The sequence below is a fragment of the Nanorana parkeri genome, unplaced genomic scaffold (assembly GCF_000935625.1).
Source record: "Nanorana parkeri isolate BGI_ZX_2015 unplaced genomic scaffold, ASM93562v1 scaffold1561, whole genome shotgun sequence".
NCBI classification, from domain to species: domain Eukaryota; kingdom Metazoa; phylum Chordata; class Amphibia; order Anura; family Dicroglossidae; genus Nanorana; species Nanorana parkeri.
The window spans coordinates 159,910-175,418 of NW_017307829.1; the positions used below are offsets into that span (position 1 = coordinate 159,910).

At 42.6% G+C, this 15,509-nt stretch overlaps 1 protein-coding gene across 1 annotated transcript; it reads right to left on the reverse strand.

Annotated features, from left to right (window-relative positions):
• Nucleotides 1-329: 329 nt before the first annotated feature.
• On the reverse strand, nucleotides 330-15,247 carry LOC108798789 (cytochrome P450 2K4-like). The gene is made up of 8 exons (XM_018570572.1): nucleotides 15,078-15,247; nucleotides 12,952-13,114; nucleotides 11,658-11,741; nucleotides 9,136-9,296; nucleotides 6,425-6,566; nucleotides 3,745-3,929; nucleotides 1,917-2,058; nucleotides 330-528 (listed from the first exon to the last, which is right to left on the reverse strand). The coding sequence occupies exons 1-8, from the start codon at nucleotides 15,120-15,122 to the stop codon at nucleotides 350-352; spliced, it is 1,101 nt and encodes a 366-aa protein (XP_018426074.1). The 5' UTR covers nucleotides 15,123-15,247; the 3' UTR covers nucleotides 330-349.
• Nucleotides 15,248-15,509: the final 262 nt, after the last annotated feature.

Consider the following 15,509-nt stretch of genomic DNA (forward strand, 5'->3'; position numbering starts at 1 on the left):
AGGCTGGGAGAACTGGTGGGGCTGGGAGAGCCAAGAGAGGCCGCCAGTACAAATGCAGGACAGCACTACAGAGTGGACCGTTGGGTCAGAAGTGCTCATGTTGAAAGTGGAAGCCAGGAGGTTATACTTGTGTTGTTTTGCAAGCAGTGCATGGATGCTGGACTGAACAACCCCTGAATGGGTATCCAATGTGGATGTGTGAACTTTTGTTTAAATAAAAATGGGCTACCAGGTCCTTAAACAGAAGATTTTTATTATTTTTTCTTTCTTGTGTTTAAGTTATTTAGGGATTGTGTAAATACACCTAATTGTGCACAGACTCGTTGTATCACATTGTCATGATCCAGTATTATACACGGGACACAGCACAAATTTTATGACTCAGAGGACTCCGTGTGAACCCAACTGCTGATTCCAGGCTCAACATAACCCCGGGAGGAGCCTGGAAGGTGAAGTTCTGTAGAAGGCTCACAAAGAACAAAAACAGTTCCATTTTGGCCAACGTCTCACCAGCACAGCTTCTTTTACCTGGAAAATGTAGAAGATATATTATCAGTTTATGGACTTATGTACCCACTGCTATAAATAATAATGATATTGGGGTTCACTGAGGAGGTCAGTGGCCACATAAACCTCATATAGATGGCATTACTCTGAAACGAGTTTGAATATCCTTGATGGAGGCAGGAGATACAATTTTCATTACAATATAGAAAAGCAATCCAGACCGACTCTGAGGAACATATAGACAGAGAGATGCCATTACGCAAATATCCTTTTATGAGTGTGACCTGCATTCAGTGGCGTAGCTTGGTTGTTAGCACCCGGAGCAAGGCAAGTATTGCATCCTCCTACCCCGTGGACTGTTAGCACTCCTCTGATTAGCATCCCTCTCTTATTAGTATCCCTCACCTCCTCCCTCTACCATTCTCCACCTCCTCTCTGATCAGTTTCCCCCTATACCATCCTCAACCACCTCATGGGGTCAGATGGCCTCTTTAGCTCCGCTGGCCTCTCCTCCCATATCCATCCTCCTCTTCTCTTCTTCACTGCTGCTGAAGTAGGTTGCCCTACTTCAGGGGGAAGACATTCCGGGGTGCACTCCACACACACTGTTTCTGAAGTAATGGGCCATTCTGCTGCAAGCAGCGCCACCCAGCGGCTACTCTGCACAGTGTTCCGTCACCCAGCAGCACTCTGTTGGCCCCACGGGGAAGTTTTAACCAATGCAAACTCCTCCATTGCCCTCGCTCCACGTTGTGCCCCTGCCTGCATTACACTTTTCAGGAATGGCAGAATGTGGTGCTAATAAAAATATAAATTGCAGGAAGTGCAATAACCAAGACATCAATTTCAAATATATCAATTATATATTATATTATTTATTATGTAACAATATATTTTATGTAATGGCACAGAAGGGCATATAGAGTGAAATCATGTACCCGCATTAGTACAACAATCCAGCCCGACTTCAGTTAAACCCCTGACCACTTCTGACCACTAATGGCAGTGGTAGGGTTTTCTGCATAGTTGGATGTTTTGGTATAGAGTCAGGGAGTGTCATAACATCGTTACATAGTTACATAGTATTTGAGGTTGAATAAAGACATAAGTCCATCAAGTCCAACCTATTGTGTGTGTGTGTATATAGGTCCCTGAGTGTTCTTATTCTTAAGAGTACCTGAACCCTTGTACATATCGGTCTCTCAGGAAATCGTCCAAAAGCTTCTTGAATGATTCCAGACTATTTGCGGAAATCACTGCTTGAGGCAGCGAGTACCATACCCTAACCGCGCGAACTGAGAAGAACCCCCTCCGCCCCTTGTGTTTGAATTTTTTTTCTACCAGTTTTAGGTGGTGGCCTCAGCAAATGTCCCAAAATAAAAACCAATTAAACTTTATCTTTAACTCACCAGCTGAAAATGGGATGAAGGCTTCATTCTTCACAAAATTTCCACTAGCGTCCAGAAAATGTTCCGGATAAAACTCCTTTGGTCTTTTAAAGTGGGCCTCATCGAACAGCACGGAGGTCAGCAATGGAATTACATGTGTCCCCTTAAAAAATATCAACATTTAATTAGTTACAATACTGTACAAAGTAGTTCAATAAGATAGGTTATTCTGTTAATGTGTTTTAGTTGTTTGTCTCAGGAGACGTATGCTGGCCATTGTTTTTTCATTTAGTCTTCTATTTGATCCAATGGTTTATTCAGAACAATTATTTTATGCAACAATGCAATTACCTGCATTTACCTGACCTTTTTTGTTGAGAAAAGTCAATCAGGACCTTTTGGCTTTTCTGGTATAACATTGTGTTAGCCTATTGAACTTTTTGGAGCCAATATTTTGATTGAACTGGTAGGTTCAATAATATTATCATATGATCAAAAGTTGGTGGACATCTGATCACTCTTATATGAGCTTGTTGGACATCCCATTCAAAAACCTTAACCATTAAAAAGTTACTGACTTGCAGTTGTCTTTCAAATTCATCTAAAATGTGTTCAGTAAGGTTAAGGTCAAGGCTCTGTGCATGACAAAAATTGTATACTTACATATCGGTCATTTTCCTTTCCTGACGCCAATCCATGGCAGCATACAATGGGTATGGCTCCGCCCCAATTGTATGCTGCCATGGATTGGCGTCAGGAAAATTGTATACATACCCATCAGTAATTTTACTTTCCTGACACCAATACATGGCAGCATACAATGAGGGCGGAGCCATACCCATTGTATGCTGCCATGGATTGGCGTCAGGAAACTTGAGTTCCTCCACAGCAAACTCATTAAAACATGTGTTTATGGACTTGCCTTTGTGCACACCAGAGCAGTCATGCTAGAATAGAAATAAGGCCTTCCCCAAACTATTTCCACAAGGCTGGAAGGGCACAATTGCCTAAAATGTCTTTGTATGATGTAGCATTAAAGTGTATCTAAACCCAAAAGCAAAAATGTAATGTATTGCAGCTCACCAATTCCCAAACCTGAACTCTATTCGTTGTAGAGATGTTCACATACCAATAATCTGGTTATTGAATGATTGGATTAATAATGTATGGGGAATAGACATATACAGTCATGGTCAAAATAATTGGCACCCCTGCATTTCTGTCAGATAATGCACCACTTGGCGCAGAAAATTGTTGCAATTACAAATGTTTCAGCATTCTCATGTTTATTTATTTTTGTTTGTATTGATATGACACAAAGTAGCAAAAAAAAAGCCACATCTGACACGCAAAACTCCAAAAATGGACTGGACAAAATGATTAGTACCCTCAATAAATATTTGGTAGCCCAGCCATGAAAAAAAATAAAATAACTGAAGTCAATGGCTTCCTGTAACCATCACTGAGTTTTCTTACACCTCTCTACAGGAGCCAACTGCTCCAGGTCTCTCAGATTGGAAGGGACCATGGGGAACAAAAGTAGTCACCCTCCAGAAGGAAGGAAAGTGTCAGCACCAATTCAGAGATGATTTGAGGATCTCCAGTCGAGTGATACACAAATAAGAGACATTTTTGTTAACAGTTAAAGCATTTGAATGCATTTTTAAGATTTAACTCCCGAGTTTAGTGTCACTTTGCTCATCTTCATATAATACTCCAAGTTCCAAGCTACATATTTTACTGATGCTCATCCACAGCTCCACAGAAACTGGCCCAAAGCTGGCAGGATCTTGATTCCATTTCCTCTGAAGTGTGAATTAAGGAGGCACAGTGACAACCTTCTACTTACTTTTGGAAGAAAGTAACCCCTGAAGTTGACATCTTGAGTAGTAGAATGTGAGAGGTTGGTCGGAACAATATCTCCAAACCGTTGAATTTCGTGAATAACAGCATCTGTGTACGGCATGTTCTTCCGGTGACCTGTATGTGGTGCTGATGATCCAATCACTTTTTCAATCTCACTCTGAACTTTTCCTAAAATAAAAAGACAAAAAAGGAAAAGGAATGTTGCACAGTCAAGTCAGATGTAGAAACAAAATATTATATTTCATTAAATGTGTTATTTACTCTGTGGAAGGATTCTAAATATTACTTAATTTATTAAATACTCACATGGTTACTACAGACATTGACAGAAGAGTTAATAGTTAAAGGGAAATTGTTTTTGGCCAATTTTGTATTGAATTTTGATTTACAAAAAAAACATATCCTGCTGCTCATGCGTACTGCAAAGCACAGTTCATTTTTACTATCCAGGCAACATTATTTATATTGGTCAGATGTTGGCTCCTTTCTCACATAAATCAAACAGTCAGGTTTATACGAGGGGAGAATCAACAAGGAAAGGTAAAATACATTTGAAGGCTTTAATAGACGTAACTGTGAGCACTTGAACATATCACTTTTCCACATAGTCCTCATGAAAGATGATGCACATGCTGTACCTTTCAACTAGTTTCTGTATTCCTGCAGAGAAGAAGCTTTTTGGCTGCTGCAGAAGCCAGGTGTGCACCCCGTCCTTTACATCATCATGGGAGCACCTATGTTGTGTCTCCAGTGACAGTTCTCTCCAGAATACTCTGATCTTCTTCATACGTCTTTGTCATAAGAACTGGGTTGCAACCTCCACACGCTGTCGCTTGTACAGAGCAGTAATCTGTTTGGCAATCCATTGTGGGCAGACTTTCCTGTATCCCAAGTATTCGTGAACTATGACAAATGCGGATCCGTAGCTGCTATCCAAATGTGCAGCCAATTGAGACACTGTTATCCATCAGTCTTCTCTAATCAAGGCATCTGCTCTGCTGTTGTGGTCTTGTGTGCCCGATGTTAATGGACAACCAGAATAAACTTTGAAGGTTACATCTGTTCTTCTCACTTTAAACCTTTCCCCCCACTCGTAAACCTTTTGTTGATTCATGGTGCTATGACCATATTGAGCTAACATCTGATGGTGAATTTCAACTGGTTTCACTTCCTCTGCCCAAAGAAAGCACACTATGGCACGTTGTTCTTCAATGGTGCAATTACGTAAACGGAGCATCCATGTTTCTGCCAATTCTGGCTTGTGGGGCACCTCCAACAGATGAAGTTCTCCATCACAGGAACAGATTCAGACCTGGACTGGGTCCATACGTGACCACCTGCAGGCTTCAGACCTGGTCTGACAGCACATCATTGTATGCACCCTTCCCCAGGCAGCAGGCCCGGGAGGAAAGAAAGAGTGTCTCAAGCTCCGACCAGAAGATTTACGTCCTACTGCAGCATGCACCACTGGCCAGGAACCTCCTAGTGATTGGCTAGGGAGACACGCCTATTCATAAAGCACCACTATTAGATGTTCGGCTCTATTGCAAGGTCACACCCAGCAGCAGGCAGGTACAAACAATTACAGAGAGCTTAGGAGAAACCAAATGAGCACAGACTATTGAATCAGTATAGACTGGCTACAGTGCCGCAAAACTAAATTTAAGGAGTCACCTCACTTAGGGCAAGGTAGCTACACAAGTCTATCTGCATTCAATCTGACTGCCCATGCGCCGGATTGCCTTTGCAAATTATTTGACTGCAAAGGTTTAAAAACACTTTAAGATTCCAATCTCATTAGATGCCTATGGCCCTTCCATGGCTTCTCAAACACAGACTGCTAGGTTACTGAAAGACTTTGACAAATCATGACCTGAATTATGTTCTCTCTCATTGGTTCATTCTTTAATTACTTTCTCAGTTTTGGTAAGAAGGCAAACTCCATTGTCTGACATATAGGGGGCTGCACTCTCTAGTGCAGGGGTGCCCATTAGGTAGATTGTGATCTACCAGTAGCTCTCAAAGCTGATGCTGTTAGATCACGAAGGGTGTGAATGGCGGCCCCTTTATTCCATTTGGGTATATTTATTTAGCTGTGCACACAAGATTACCTATTAGCCTGAGTCTGCTGAGCCAAGCTCCCTGACTTCTTTCTGGTGGCTACTGGTGGTTGAAGTGCTATGTATTACATCAAAGACTATTAGATTACACAGCCTGTTGCACTGCACTGTTTGCAAAATACAGCAAGATGAGCCAGGTGAGAGAGGGGGGAGAGACAGCCAGGGGAGAGAGCAAGGAGAGACAGCCAAGAGAGCGAAGAGAGACAGCCAGGAGAGAGAGAGCAAGGAAAGACAGCCAGGAGAGCAAGGAGAGACAGCCAGGAGGGAGAGCAAGGAGAGACAGCCAGGAGAGAGAGAGAGTGAGGGAGGTTTTTTTTTCGTTGGTAGATCTCATGTAGCTCGTCATTTGAAAAGTAGATCTTAACACAAAAAATTGGGCACCCTGCTCTAGTGGATATAACCATAAGTATATGTCCCAAAAATTGAAAATATAAATTGGTAATCAAAAATATTGCCAGACAGATGTTACATCAACAACACAGTTGTTCTTCAGTTCATTGAAAAGAACTTAGAGAGCTTAGAAAAGTTGTGCTTCTATCTTACTTTGGATGTCTGGGTAAGTAATCATCAGTAGAATTCCCCAGCGAAGGGTGGTCGATGTGGTGTCAATCCCAGCCGCAAAGAGGGCGGTTACAAGCGATGTCAGGTTTTCATCGGTATAACATAACTTATGATTTGGTTGCTCCTGAAAAAGTAAGGTGTGCAAAACTTGTGAGTTAGAGGTTAGAACTATTGGTATTCCTATAAACATATTTAAAGAAAAGAAATTGGGTCATTCCAATCCAAGCCAACTCCCTTAATATATATATATATATGCAGGTGAAACTCGAATAATTAGAATATCGTGCAAAGTTCATTTATTTCACTAATGCAACTTAAAAGGTGAAACTAATATATGAGAGAGACTCATTACATGCAAAGCAAGATAGTTCAAGCCGTAATTTGTCATAATTGTGATGATTATGGCTTACAGCTCATGAAAACCCCAAGAACCCCAAATCCACAACCTATTTGTCTTGTCTGTGTCTCATTGGGGAGATTTCTCTTCACTGTCTGTTCTGTCTGACCTGGAGGCAGGAAGTGGGGAGAGACCTCCCACTCGAGCAGCAATAATCAAAACCTTCCTCATTGTACTAGAAAATGCCTTTTTTTCTGCTATTTTCCCAGCTAGGGATACTAGTGCCATGCAAATGGCAACCACCGGGCATTCTTTTATAAATTAACCCCATAATATTGGCTTGGTGTACTACAGGGGTGCAGCAAATTCTGATAGCATGGCCAAATCCTAATCAGAATTCATGTTATCAGCACTTGATGCAGCCCTATCAAACACAAGTTCATAGCCATGCCAGTGTATTTAATCAATCTGTAATAAAGTTATCTTTAAGGTTAAATTAAAAAAAATTTGGAAACTCGGTGTAGAGATCCTTCCCTAAGCAGGAGAGTCCATATTGCAAATTTTAATGATTAACAGAGGCAGAGCCAGCTGTGCCCACCCTTTCCCCGCTCGTTCCTCCAGTCAGCACCGGAGAAATGGAAAGGGGAGGGAGGGAATCCCTGCGGAAAGTGGGGACTGACACTCACCACTCTCTGCAGGGTGATGATTTGGAAGTCATTGATCGGCGGTATGTGTTTGCTGACTTTCCAATCAATAGAGCCAACCTGTGACAGCTTCAGTATCACAGGTCAGCTTGAATGAAGGAGATGAGTGTTTTTTACTTACTCTCCTTTAATAGCCTGAGTTATGAAGGTTTGTATCTCCCCGGTTAACCAGGCGCAGTGGCGCATGCTGAGGAATGTTTGAATAATCAAGGGGAACCTACTGGAAACTACCCTGCCTTGCAAGCTTTGCCTGGGGACAATGTGTACCACTGAGTCTCTTTGACCTCCAAAGCCTGCTGCCAAGGGAGGACACAAGTTTACAGAAAAAACCTAGGCCTACAAACTTTCAGTGGCTTGTTTTAAAGATTTCCCAGAAGGAGTAAAGCTGGTGTCTGGGATAGTGTTTTGAAGAGCAAGGTGAATGCTTGAACACTGCAGGAAGTCTGGCGGCTCATCCAGAGGGTTCGTGTAAAACTATACCTGGACGTGTGGGTCCACTAACGTGGTGTACAGGAAATGATGCAGCTTCTCTGAATAGATGGCCCTAGTTAAACCTGCCAGTCCTATGGATCATTGCTGAATGGTCTTTCAGCTTCTGTGTGTGTTCCCGTGCTTCTGCCTGTTCCAGTGTTATGCTGCCCTGACCCGGATCTCCTTTGACTACGCCTGACTGCTGCTTGACCCTGGCCTGCCTGACTCCATCCTGCTCCAGCAGTGTTCTTCATTGTCCTTTCAGCTGCATCCACAACTGCTTCCTGCCTCTTTGGAGACCAGCTTCGGGGCTTACCCAGGCACAGTGCCCTACACCCTCTGGTAGAGGTGTTGCTTTCTGTCCTCTCACTCCCTATCTCAGGCTTGTGGGACAAGAGTACCAAAGGAGGCGTCCTCAACTACTCTGTTCTGTACCAGGTACGTGATATTTCGTGTGCTACAACTGTTCATGTGCTATGGTACTCTGAAGAATACAGGGTACCGGTCTGGATTAAGTATGGCTGTACGTAGAGTCTAAATGTGTTCTTTTCATGTATCCTTTGCTGTGATCCCTCTCTCCCCCAAGGGTGTTTCAGATCTAATGAATCTTGTTGACCCTTTTAAAAATGACTGGTGCCAATTTGAGCGAAAATGGTGGTGCTACATCAGTAAGGGCCCATCCAAACCAGTGGGCAAGAATTATGGTGCTTATAACGTACAACCACTGATGTGCGTTGTTAAAATATGTTGTAACAATACATTCAGTAGAGAGTGGCTTTACATGGTTACATGGCACAGCCCTCTACAGCATATAGGATCTCTCCACTGCTGAAGGGAGAAGAGGATAAAGAGGACCACCTGAAATAATGTAAGTAAAAAAAAAAAAAAAGGGGGCTGCTCTAGTGGGAAGGGCAGATAAATGGGGAAATCCAGAGAAGCTGGAAACAGACTTTCCTACTTTATCATCATTTTAGTTAGGAAGAAGGTCACCCCTGTACTCTGTCCTCTTGTAAGCATGTTCACAGTTGTAGACTGACTGTTTGGTGCAATGCAATAAAGCCCTGGTTGGGTCATAATGATGGCCTGCCCTATCCTAATGTAAGCACTGCTTAAACCGAAGTGGTCGCATCTGCATGTCTGCACAGAATTGTCTACATCAATGGTGTCCTTTAGTTGCTTACCATTGCTGTTGGGCTGCCAAGGATTTCGGTATTCTCGTTAACTATTTTCAAAAGCTTCAGCATTGTCGGATCTTCATAATCAAATCGATGGCTCAGCAATATGGAAACGATTATGTTGCCTACTGCAGCATTTATGATCATTCTGTTATCAAAAGGTTCTCCTACAATAAAAGGAGAAAGACAGCTGATATTTTTTGGAAGTAAAGCTCCATAGCATGTATACTGTATGTGGATTATCATTTTGAGAAACAGGATTTTCCCATTAGTCATCACTCTTAAAGAAGTGTTACACTTTCAGGCGGACCAGATTACAGGTGTTCCTTTCCTCCGCTGCTGAGCTTAACTACGCCCTACTCAGAAATCCAGCCAACCAGAGACTGCCAGAGCACCATCTCTTGAAGAGCTGCTCTACTGTCTTTGGAATAATACAGCCTGCGCTCACAACTCAATGCGACCCAATGCAAGCTAAGAAGTGTAGGTGTAGCTTGGCATGGGAAGTCCACTGAAAAATTAGAGGCTTTTTGCTATTGTGCTGAGGAAGACCAAGCAGCTGAGGTAGCCTCTGAACTACTCAACAACACCACTGGAACATCAGAAACAAAAATGCTTTGTTATATGGAATTAAGGTGATAAATACATTTTGTTCTCAGGGAATACTAAAGAATTCCCTCCCCCAGAATTCCATGAGACCTTACAAAGCAACTTTTTGGGCTGAGGTTTAAGTAAGAATGGGCGAGCCTAGCTCAGCACAAGAAGAGGGAAAACACCTTAGATTTAACTCTTAAAGTAAAACTAAGAATACTTTTTTTTAATATAAAAAGCAACTCCTCCAATGATCATGTAACTTGACATTGTTAGAAATTAACTTATGATTCCCACTTTAGCTATGACATGCTGAAAAAAGTCACGTACATTTAAACAGTATCAGATGTATACCAATGTACATGGCATTACGTACAAGACAAAGTCATAGGTTTTCTTTTAAAAGATTCTAGGATATTTCCTTATCAAGCCCAATTGAAGTCTCTGGTGTTTTACTTGTTGTGAAGTCAGGCTGCATAATAAGCACAGAATAGGGCATTTTTTTTTAAAATGTTTACAATGTGTGTGTGATTTGTACTGTAAAAGCTGCAATGTATTGGCATCATACTGGACAGCCTGGCTGCTGCTCTCACACTAATCACAACAATCCAGGTCTTCAGTGGCCCAACCCTGTGCAGGAGAAGAGGTGTCAGACTACTGGAGAACCTGACCCCTACGTTCCATCTGACAGTAGTACATCTCTCCAGTGTGCTGCCAATATAGGGAAGCTTTTACAGAACAAAGCACACTCGCACGGTACAAAAAAAATGAAAATATATACCTGTTAGGCAGCCTGATAGAAAAACACAAGGCTTTGATTAGGACTTTTATATTATGTTTCCTCTAAAGCCGTGGTTTTCAAATGGTAGGTCACGACCTAAAAGAGGGTTGCATCCCTGTGTTCAGTGGGTCGCCACGTGCCTTCCACTGCACTAGGTAAGAGGCTTCTCAGCCCCTCCCTAGTGCAGCACTGTCACATCTCGCACCGAGCAGCCATTCAAAATTTGCTGCATGGCGCTGAATGTCAGCTTGAGGTGGGGTGGGCTAACGGTATGGCCATGAGGGAGCTCCATCTATACGTGCATTGCTTAAGGCTCCCTTGCGTGCCCTGTAGAGCCTGGACCGGAGTGACGTCACATTCTGGCTCCCAGCATCTCTACAGGGCGAGCAAGGGAGCTGTACAAGTAATTCACATATGGATGGAGCTCTGTCACAGCACAGAAGCCCACACTGGACCCCAGGATGAGGATCCACTCCAGTTCTCTTAAGGTATGGACACTGGGTGGATCTTAAAAATAAAAGAGAAAAAAATATATTTTTTTTAGTGTGTATATGTGTGTGAGAATGTCTGTGAGTGTGTGAGATTGTGTCTGTGATTGTGTGAGATTGTGTCTGTGATTGTGTGTGTATGTCAGTATTTTTGAGGGCCCTTTTATACTAGTACAGTGTGTTAATTGCACTGTACCATGCAATAGCATCCACCGCACATTTTGGTGCGAGAGGTAAGTTGCGTTGCCATTCATTTGAATGGCAGCCCAAACACACCTCCCACTCACAGTTCGATTGCCCGCAAAGGAACTCACAGTACTGTAATGCTGTGTGTTCCAGTGCGCCACGACTTGGGTTGCAGTTCAATGACTATAGACAAATGTGGTTCCTGAGGTTACACAGGTCAAGAACCATTTCCCTAGAGATCATTGCTCAAACTTTTTTCCCAACAGACCACAATTCGCAAACTTGTCGCAATGCCACTAACCCATGGTAGCAACAAATCTGAACCGTATCCTTGGTCTTCATGACCTTTATTATATATGTGGGTATCATCTTTTTTTGAGATATGGCCTAAGTCTATGTAACTAATAACTTAGATGTTAATGTAGTGCCCTTTACAATAATGTCATTTCATTTACAAATGTCTCCCAAAAATTCAACTTTGAGACCTTTGAATGATTTGAACTTTTTCACCAAACAATCACATTCTTGCAGAATCCTGTCTTCGATCGTTTTCGACCCCATCCCGAAATCTCGTAGTGTTGAAAGAGTAAATCTTTTCATCACTTTCCAGTTTTCATTGTGGGAAAGAAACATTCCTGAGGGGTAGAAAGATTAAACATTGTAAGTCCACCAACAAATTATAGATGTTGCTGTAAATCCTAAGTGGCCTCATGTGATTCTCTCCAATAGCAGCTAGCTTCCTGTGTGAAAATACCATAAAACAGGAGTGTCAAACTCAATTTAATCATGGACCGTATCAGCATTATGATTGCCCTCAAAGAGCTGGTTGTGGTCTGTAGTGGGCTATGCGTGGTCTACGGTGGGCTGTGCAGATTCATAGGTGGTTCTGCAGGTTCTGTGGTGGGCTGTGCGGGCTCCAAGGTGGCTCTGCAGGTTCTATGGTGGGCTGTGTGGACTCTGAGGTGGCTGTGCAGGTTCTAAGGTGGACTGTGCAGACTCTCAGGTGGCTGTGCGGTGTCTATTCTGGGCTGTGCGGGAGCTTAGGAGGGCTGTGCGGTCTTACCAGGGGTCCTGGACAGTCTCGGCAGGAGCAGGCATCGTGGATCCACATGAAGGAGGAGCTTTTCACAGGCACTGTAAACAGGCGTCGCCATTCACAGGAAGGCTGCTGGGACCTTCCTGGGGACCTTGGCACCCTTCTTTTGAAGCCTGGTGCCTGTTTACAGTGTCGGCTTAATTTTTTAAATCTAAAGCTGTTGGAGAGGTGCGAGGGCCACATGAAATGGCCTGGCTGGCCATGTGACGCATGTGCCATAAAAGAAGAACTATTGGTTATTAACATCAAGAACTTAAGGAATGTTTATATCCTGGAATCAATAGTGTAAGTAAATATTTGGGGTAATTTGTTGTTAGGGGTTTCATTTAGGGGTTAGGTAGTAGCACAAAAAAGGATAAAGTAGACTTTTCGGTAACTTTAAAAATTTGCATCAATCAATTTCTGACATGTCTAGTAAGAATGTCTAGCACTAGCTCTGGGCCTGCTGATTGTGCCCCTAAACTGAAGATCCTGATGGCACTGTCTTTACTAGGAGAGGAGGGGGGTGTCCTTCCTCTGAGCTATTCAGCTGTGTGCATTTGGCATCCTGCGTGTCTGGTCAGCAGTCACTTACTGGCAGCAAAATAATTAATATTTCACATTTATCAGAAGAAAAAGAGATGAAAAAAGATTGGTATAAGTCAAGAAAACATCAGAAAATGTCATAATGTAAAACATATTACCGTGTCCTTTTTCAAGGTCATGGAAGAGTGGTATTATCGGCCTTCCAGAAAACTCATCTGCGTGATTTACCAAAGCATCTCTTACCGTCTCATATCCAGAGAGGATCACCATTTTTTCCTCTCCTATCTGAATACTGTAGACTGGACCATACTTCTTAGCAAGCTGCAATTGGGCCAGATGTCAGTGGTATTAATATTTAACTGTGCAGCATTTACAAAAAAATTCAAGCTGAAAATACTATATATTGGCGAATGTGCCAGGGTTTGATTAGCTGAGAGGTCTGCAAATCCTGTTTTAAAATTTGGCAAACCTGAAATTAGCAGCAAATTAGCAGAAATTAGATCCTGCAATCATCTCTGAATTGGTGCTGACACTGTCCTTCCTTCTGGAGGGGGGGTACTTTTGTTCCCCATTGTCCCTGTGTGTGTTGCAAAGTAGTAACTGCTCTAAGCTCACTCCGGGGATTGACTTCAATCTTATGTTTAGTTTCCTAATTTGTATTGAGATTGTAGTCCATCACAGGAGTGAGCTTGGAGCAGTGACTACTCTACAACACACAGGGACCATGGGGAACAAAAGTAGCCCGCCTCCAGAAGGAAGGACAGTGTCAGCACCAATTCAGAGATGATTGGAGGATCTACAGCCGAGTGATACACTAATAAGATACATTGTTGTTCATAGTTAAAGTACTTGAATATATTTTCAACATTGAATATATTTACAACATATAAACATGAAAATCACTTAGGCTCATAGTTCCATCCGACCTGTGACAATGAAACTGTCACAGGTCAGCTCAATAGAGCGGGAAGTGAGCGAACACATACCATCACTCCCTCACTTCTCGATCTATCCCTGCAGAGAGCTGTGAATGTCACTCACGGCTTCCTGCAGGGATTCCCCCCTCCTCTGTCCGATCCTCCAGCGCTGACTGGCAGAACGGATGGGGAAGGGGGTGGGAACAGCTGGCTCTGCCTCTAGATAGGCAGAGTCAACTGTCAATCATGCACCTGGGTGGATCTCGCCATGTAATGTCGGGATCTGTCCCGGCTGCGGCATCTCAGTATACCGCGAGCTGTAGCTGGTGGTATACTGAGCTTTGGGTGACGGGAGGATGCTAGTTTGTGTCCTCCCGTTACCTTTAGGAGAACTATGGGAAAAAGCCCTGACCCCATAGTTCTCCTTTAACGCCTGAGTTTTGTGTCACTTTATATGTCTTTTGTAGTTTTATTGCACAGGTGCATAGAACAGCAAACAAAGGATTCCTGGAGGTTTTTTTTGCATAGAACACAGCCTTTGGCCTTCTGGCATTCTGAATTGGTGCTGACACTGTCCTTCCTTCTGGAGGGAGACTACTTTTGTTCTCCATGGGCCCTGTGTGTGTTGTAAAGTAGTCACCGCTCCAAGCTCGCTCCCGGGATGGACTACAATCTCATGTTTAATTTACTAATTTGTAATGCGATTGTAGTCCATCATGGGAGCGAGCTAGGAGCAGTGGCTACTTTACAACACACACAAGGACCATAGAGAACAAAAGTAGCCCCCCTCCAGAAGGAAGGACAGTGTCAGCACCAATTCATAGATGATTTGAGGATCTACAATTGAGTGCTACACCCTGGCACCCAGAACTCATGCCCCAGGACTTCTACTGAGTGCTCCAGGTATCCTTTGCCATCATCCCAAGTATGATATTCTTATGTTGCTCATCCATATTTACCGCCACTAAGAACATCATTGTTTAGAATCAGGTTGGGTAGATAATTACAATACCTGGCATTTTTAATGAAGTACTTGGTCTCTACGCTGACCTGAACCTCACAATACATGTTTCTTTTTCACTAAACAAAATTAGACCATTGATCAACAATGTTATTTTCACCCTTTTGGGACATCATTTGTCTATCAACTTTTCAAGCTATTTATTATTTATTTTTTCAACCAATATCATACATTGGATGCAAACATATGCAATAAGAAACCACTTTCCACCATGGTATGCTATAAACCCTTTTAGAAACCTAGAAACGCCCCAACTCGCAACGTAGGTGTTGGTAAAATGAATTTCAATATTTTGTTACATTTAATTTATTAAATGGGTAAAAGTACATGTAGATGTCAGTATTACCTCAATAAATGATTTATATGGCTTCTTCATGTTCAGGATGTGCATATTTCCAATGAGCGGTAAGGGTGTGGGTCCAGGAGGAAAGTTAGGTGTTTTTTTCCGTCCAAAAAAGACAATGGCCAAAAATACACAGATAAAGATGGATAGAACCAACGTAACTGGATCAGAGGCATTCATAGTGTCAGCAAAATCTGATTGTGAAAGAAAAAAAATTGGTATGATCAGTTCATGGACTCATTAAACAAAACACTGACCTGAACTCCAGGCAGACTGCTCGATACACAGGTAAAATAAATATATGAGAGTTGTTTGACCTGCCAAAGGATTTTTTCCTGTGTTTAGGAACTCATATAACCTGGGCACCTCTGCAGGACAAAAATGCTATTCTGCAGGTACAATAAACCCATTAAAACCCAGACAACTAAAGCATAG

Bases quoted from the DNA above. Each gene is read 5' to 3' on its own strand.
- LOC108798789 (XM_018570572.1), bottom strand. From the start codon at position 15,122: ATGCACATCCTGAACATGAAGAAGCCATATAAATCATTTATTGAG. The intron at 6,567-9,135 runs GTAAGCAACTAA...TTACTTTTTCAG, and splicing joins TTGGCAGCCCAACAGCAATG to GAGCAACCAAATCATAAGTT. The intron at 2,059-3,744 runs GTAAGTAGAAGG...ATATTTTTTAAG, and splicing joins GGGGTTACTTTCTTCCAAAA to GGGACACATGTAATTCCATT.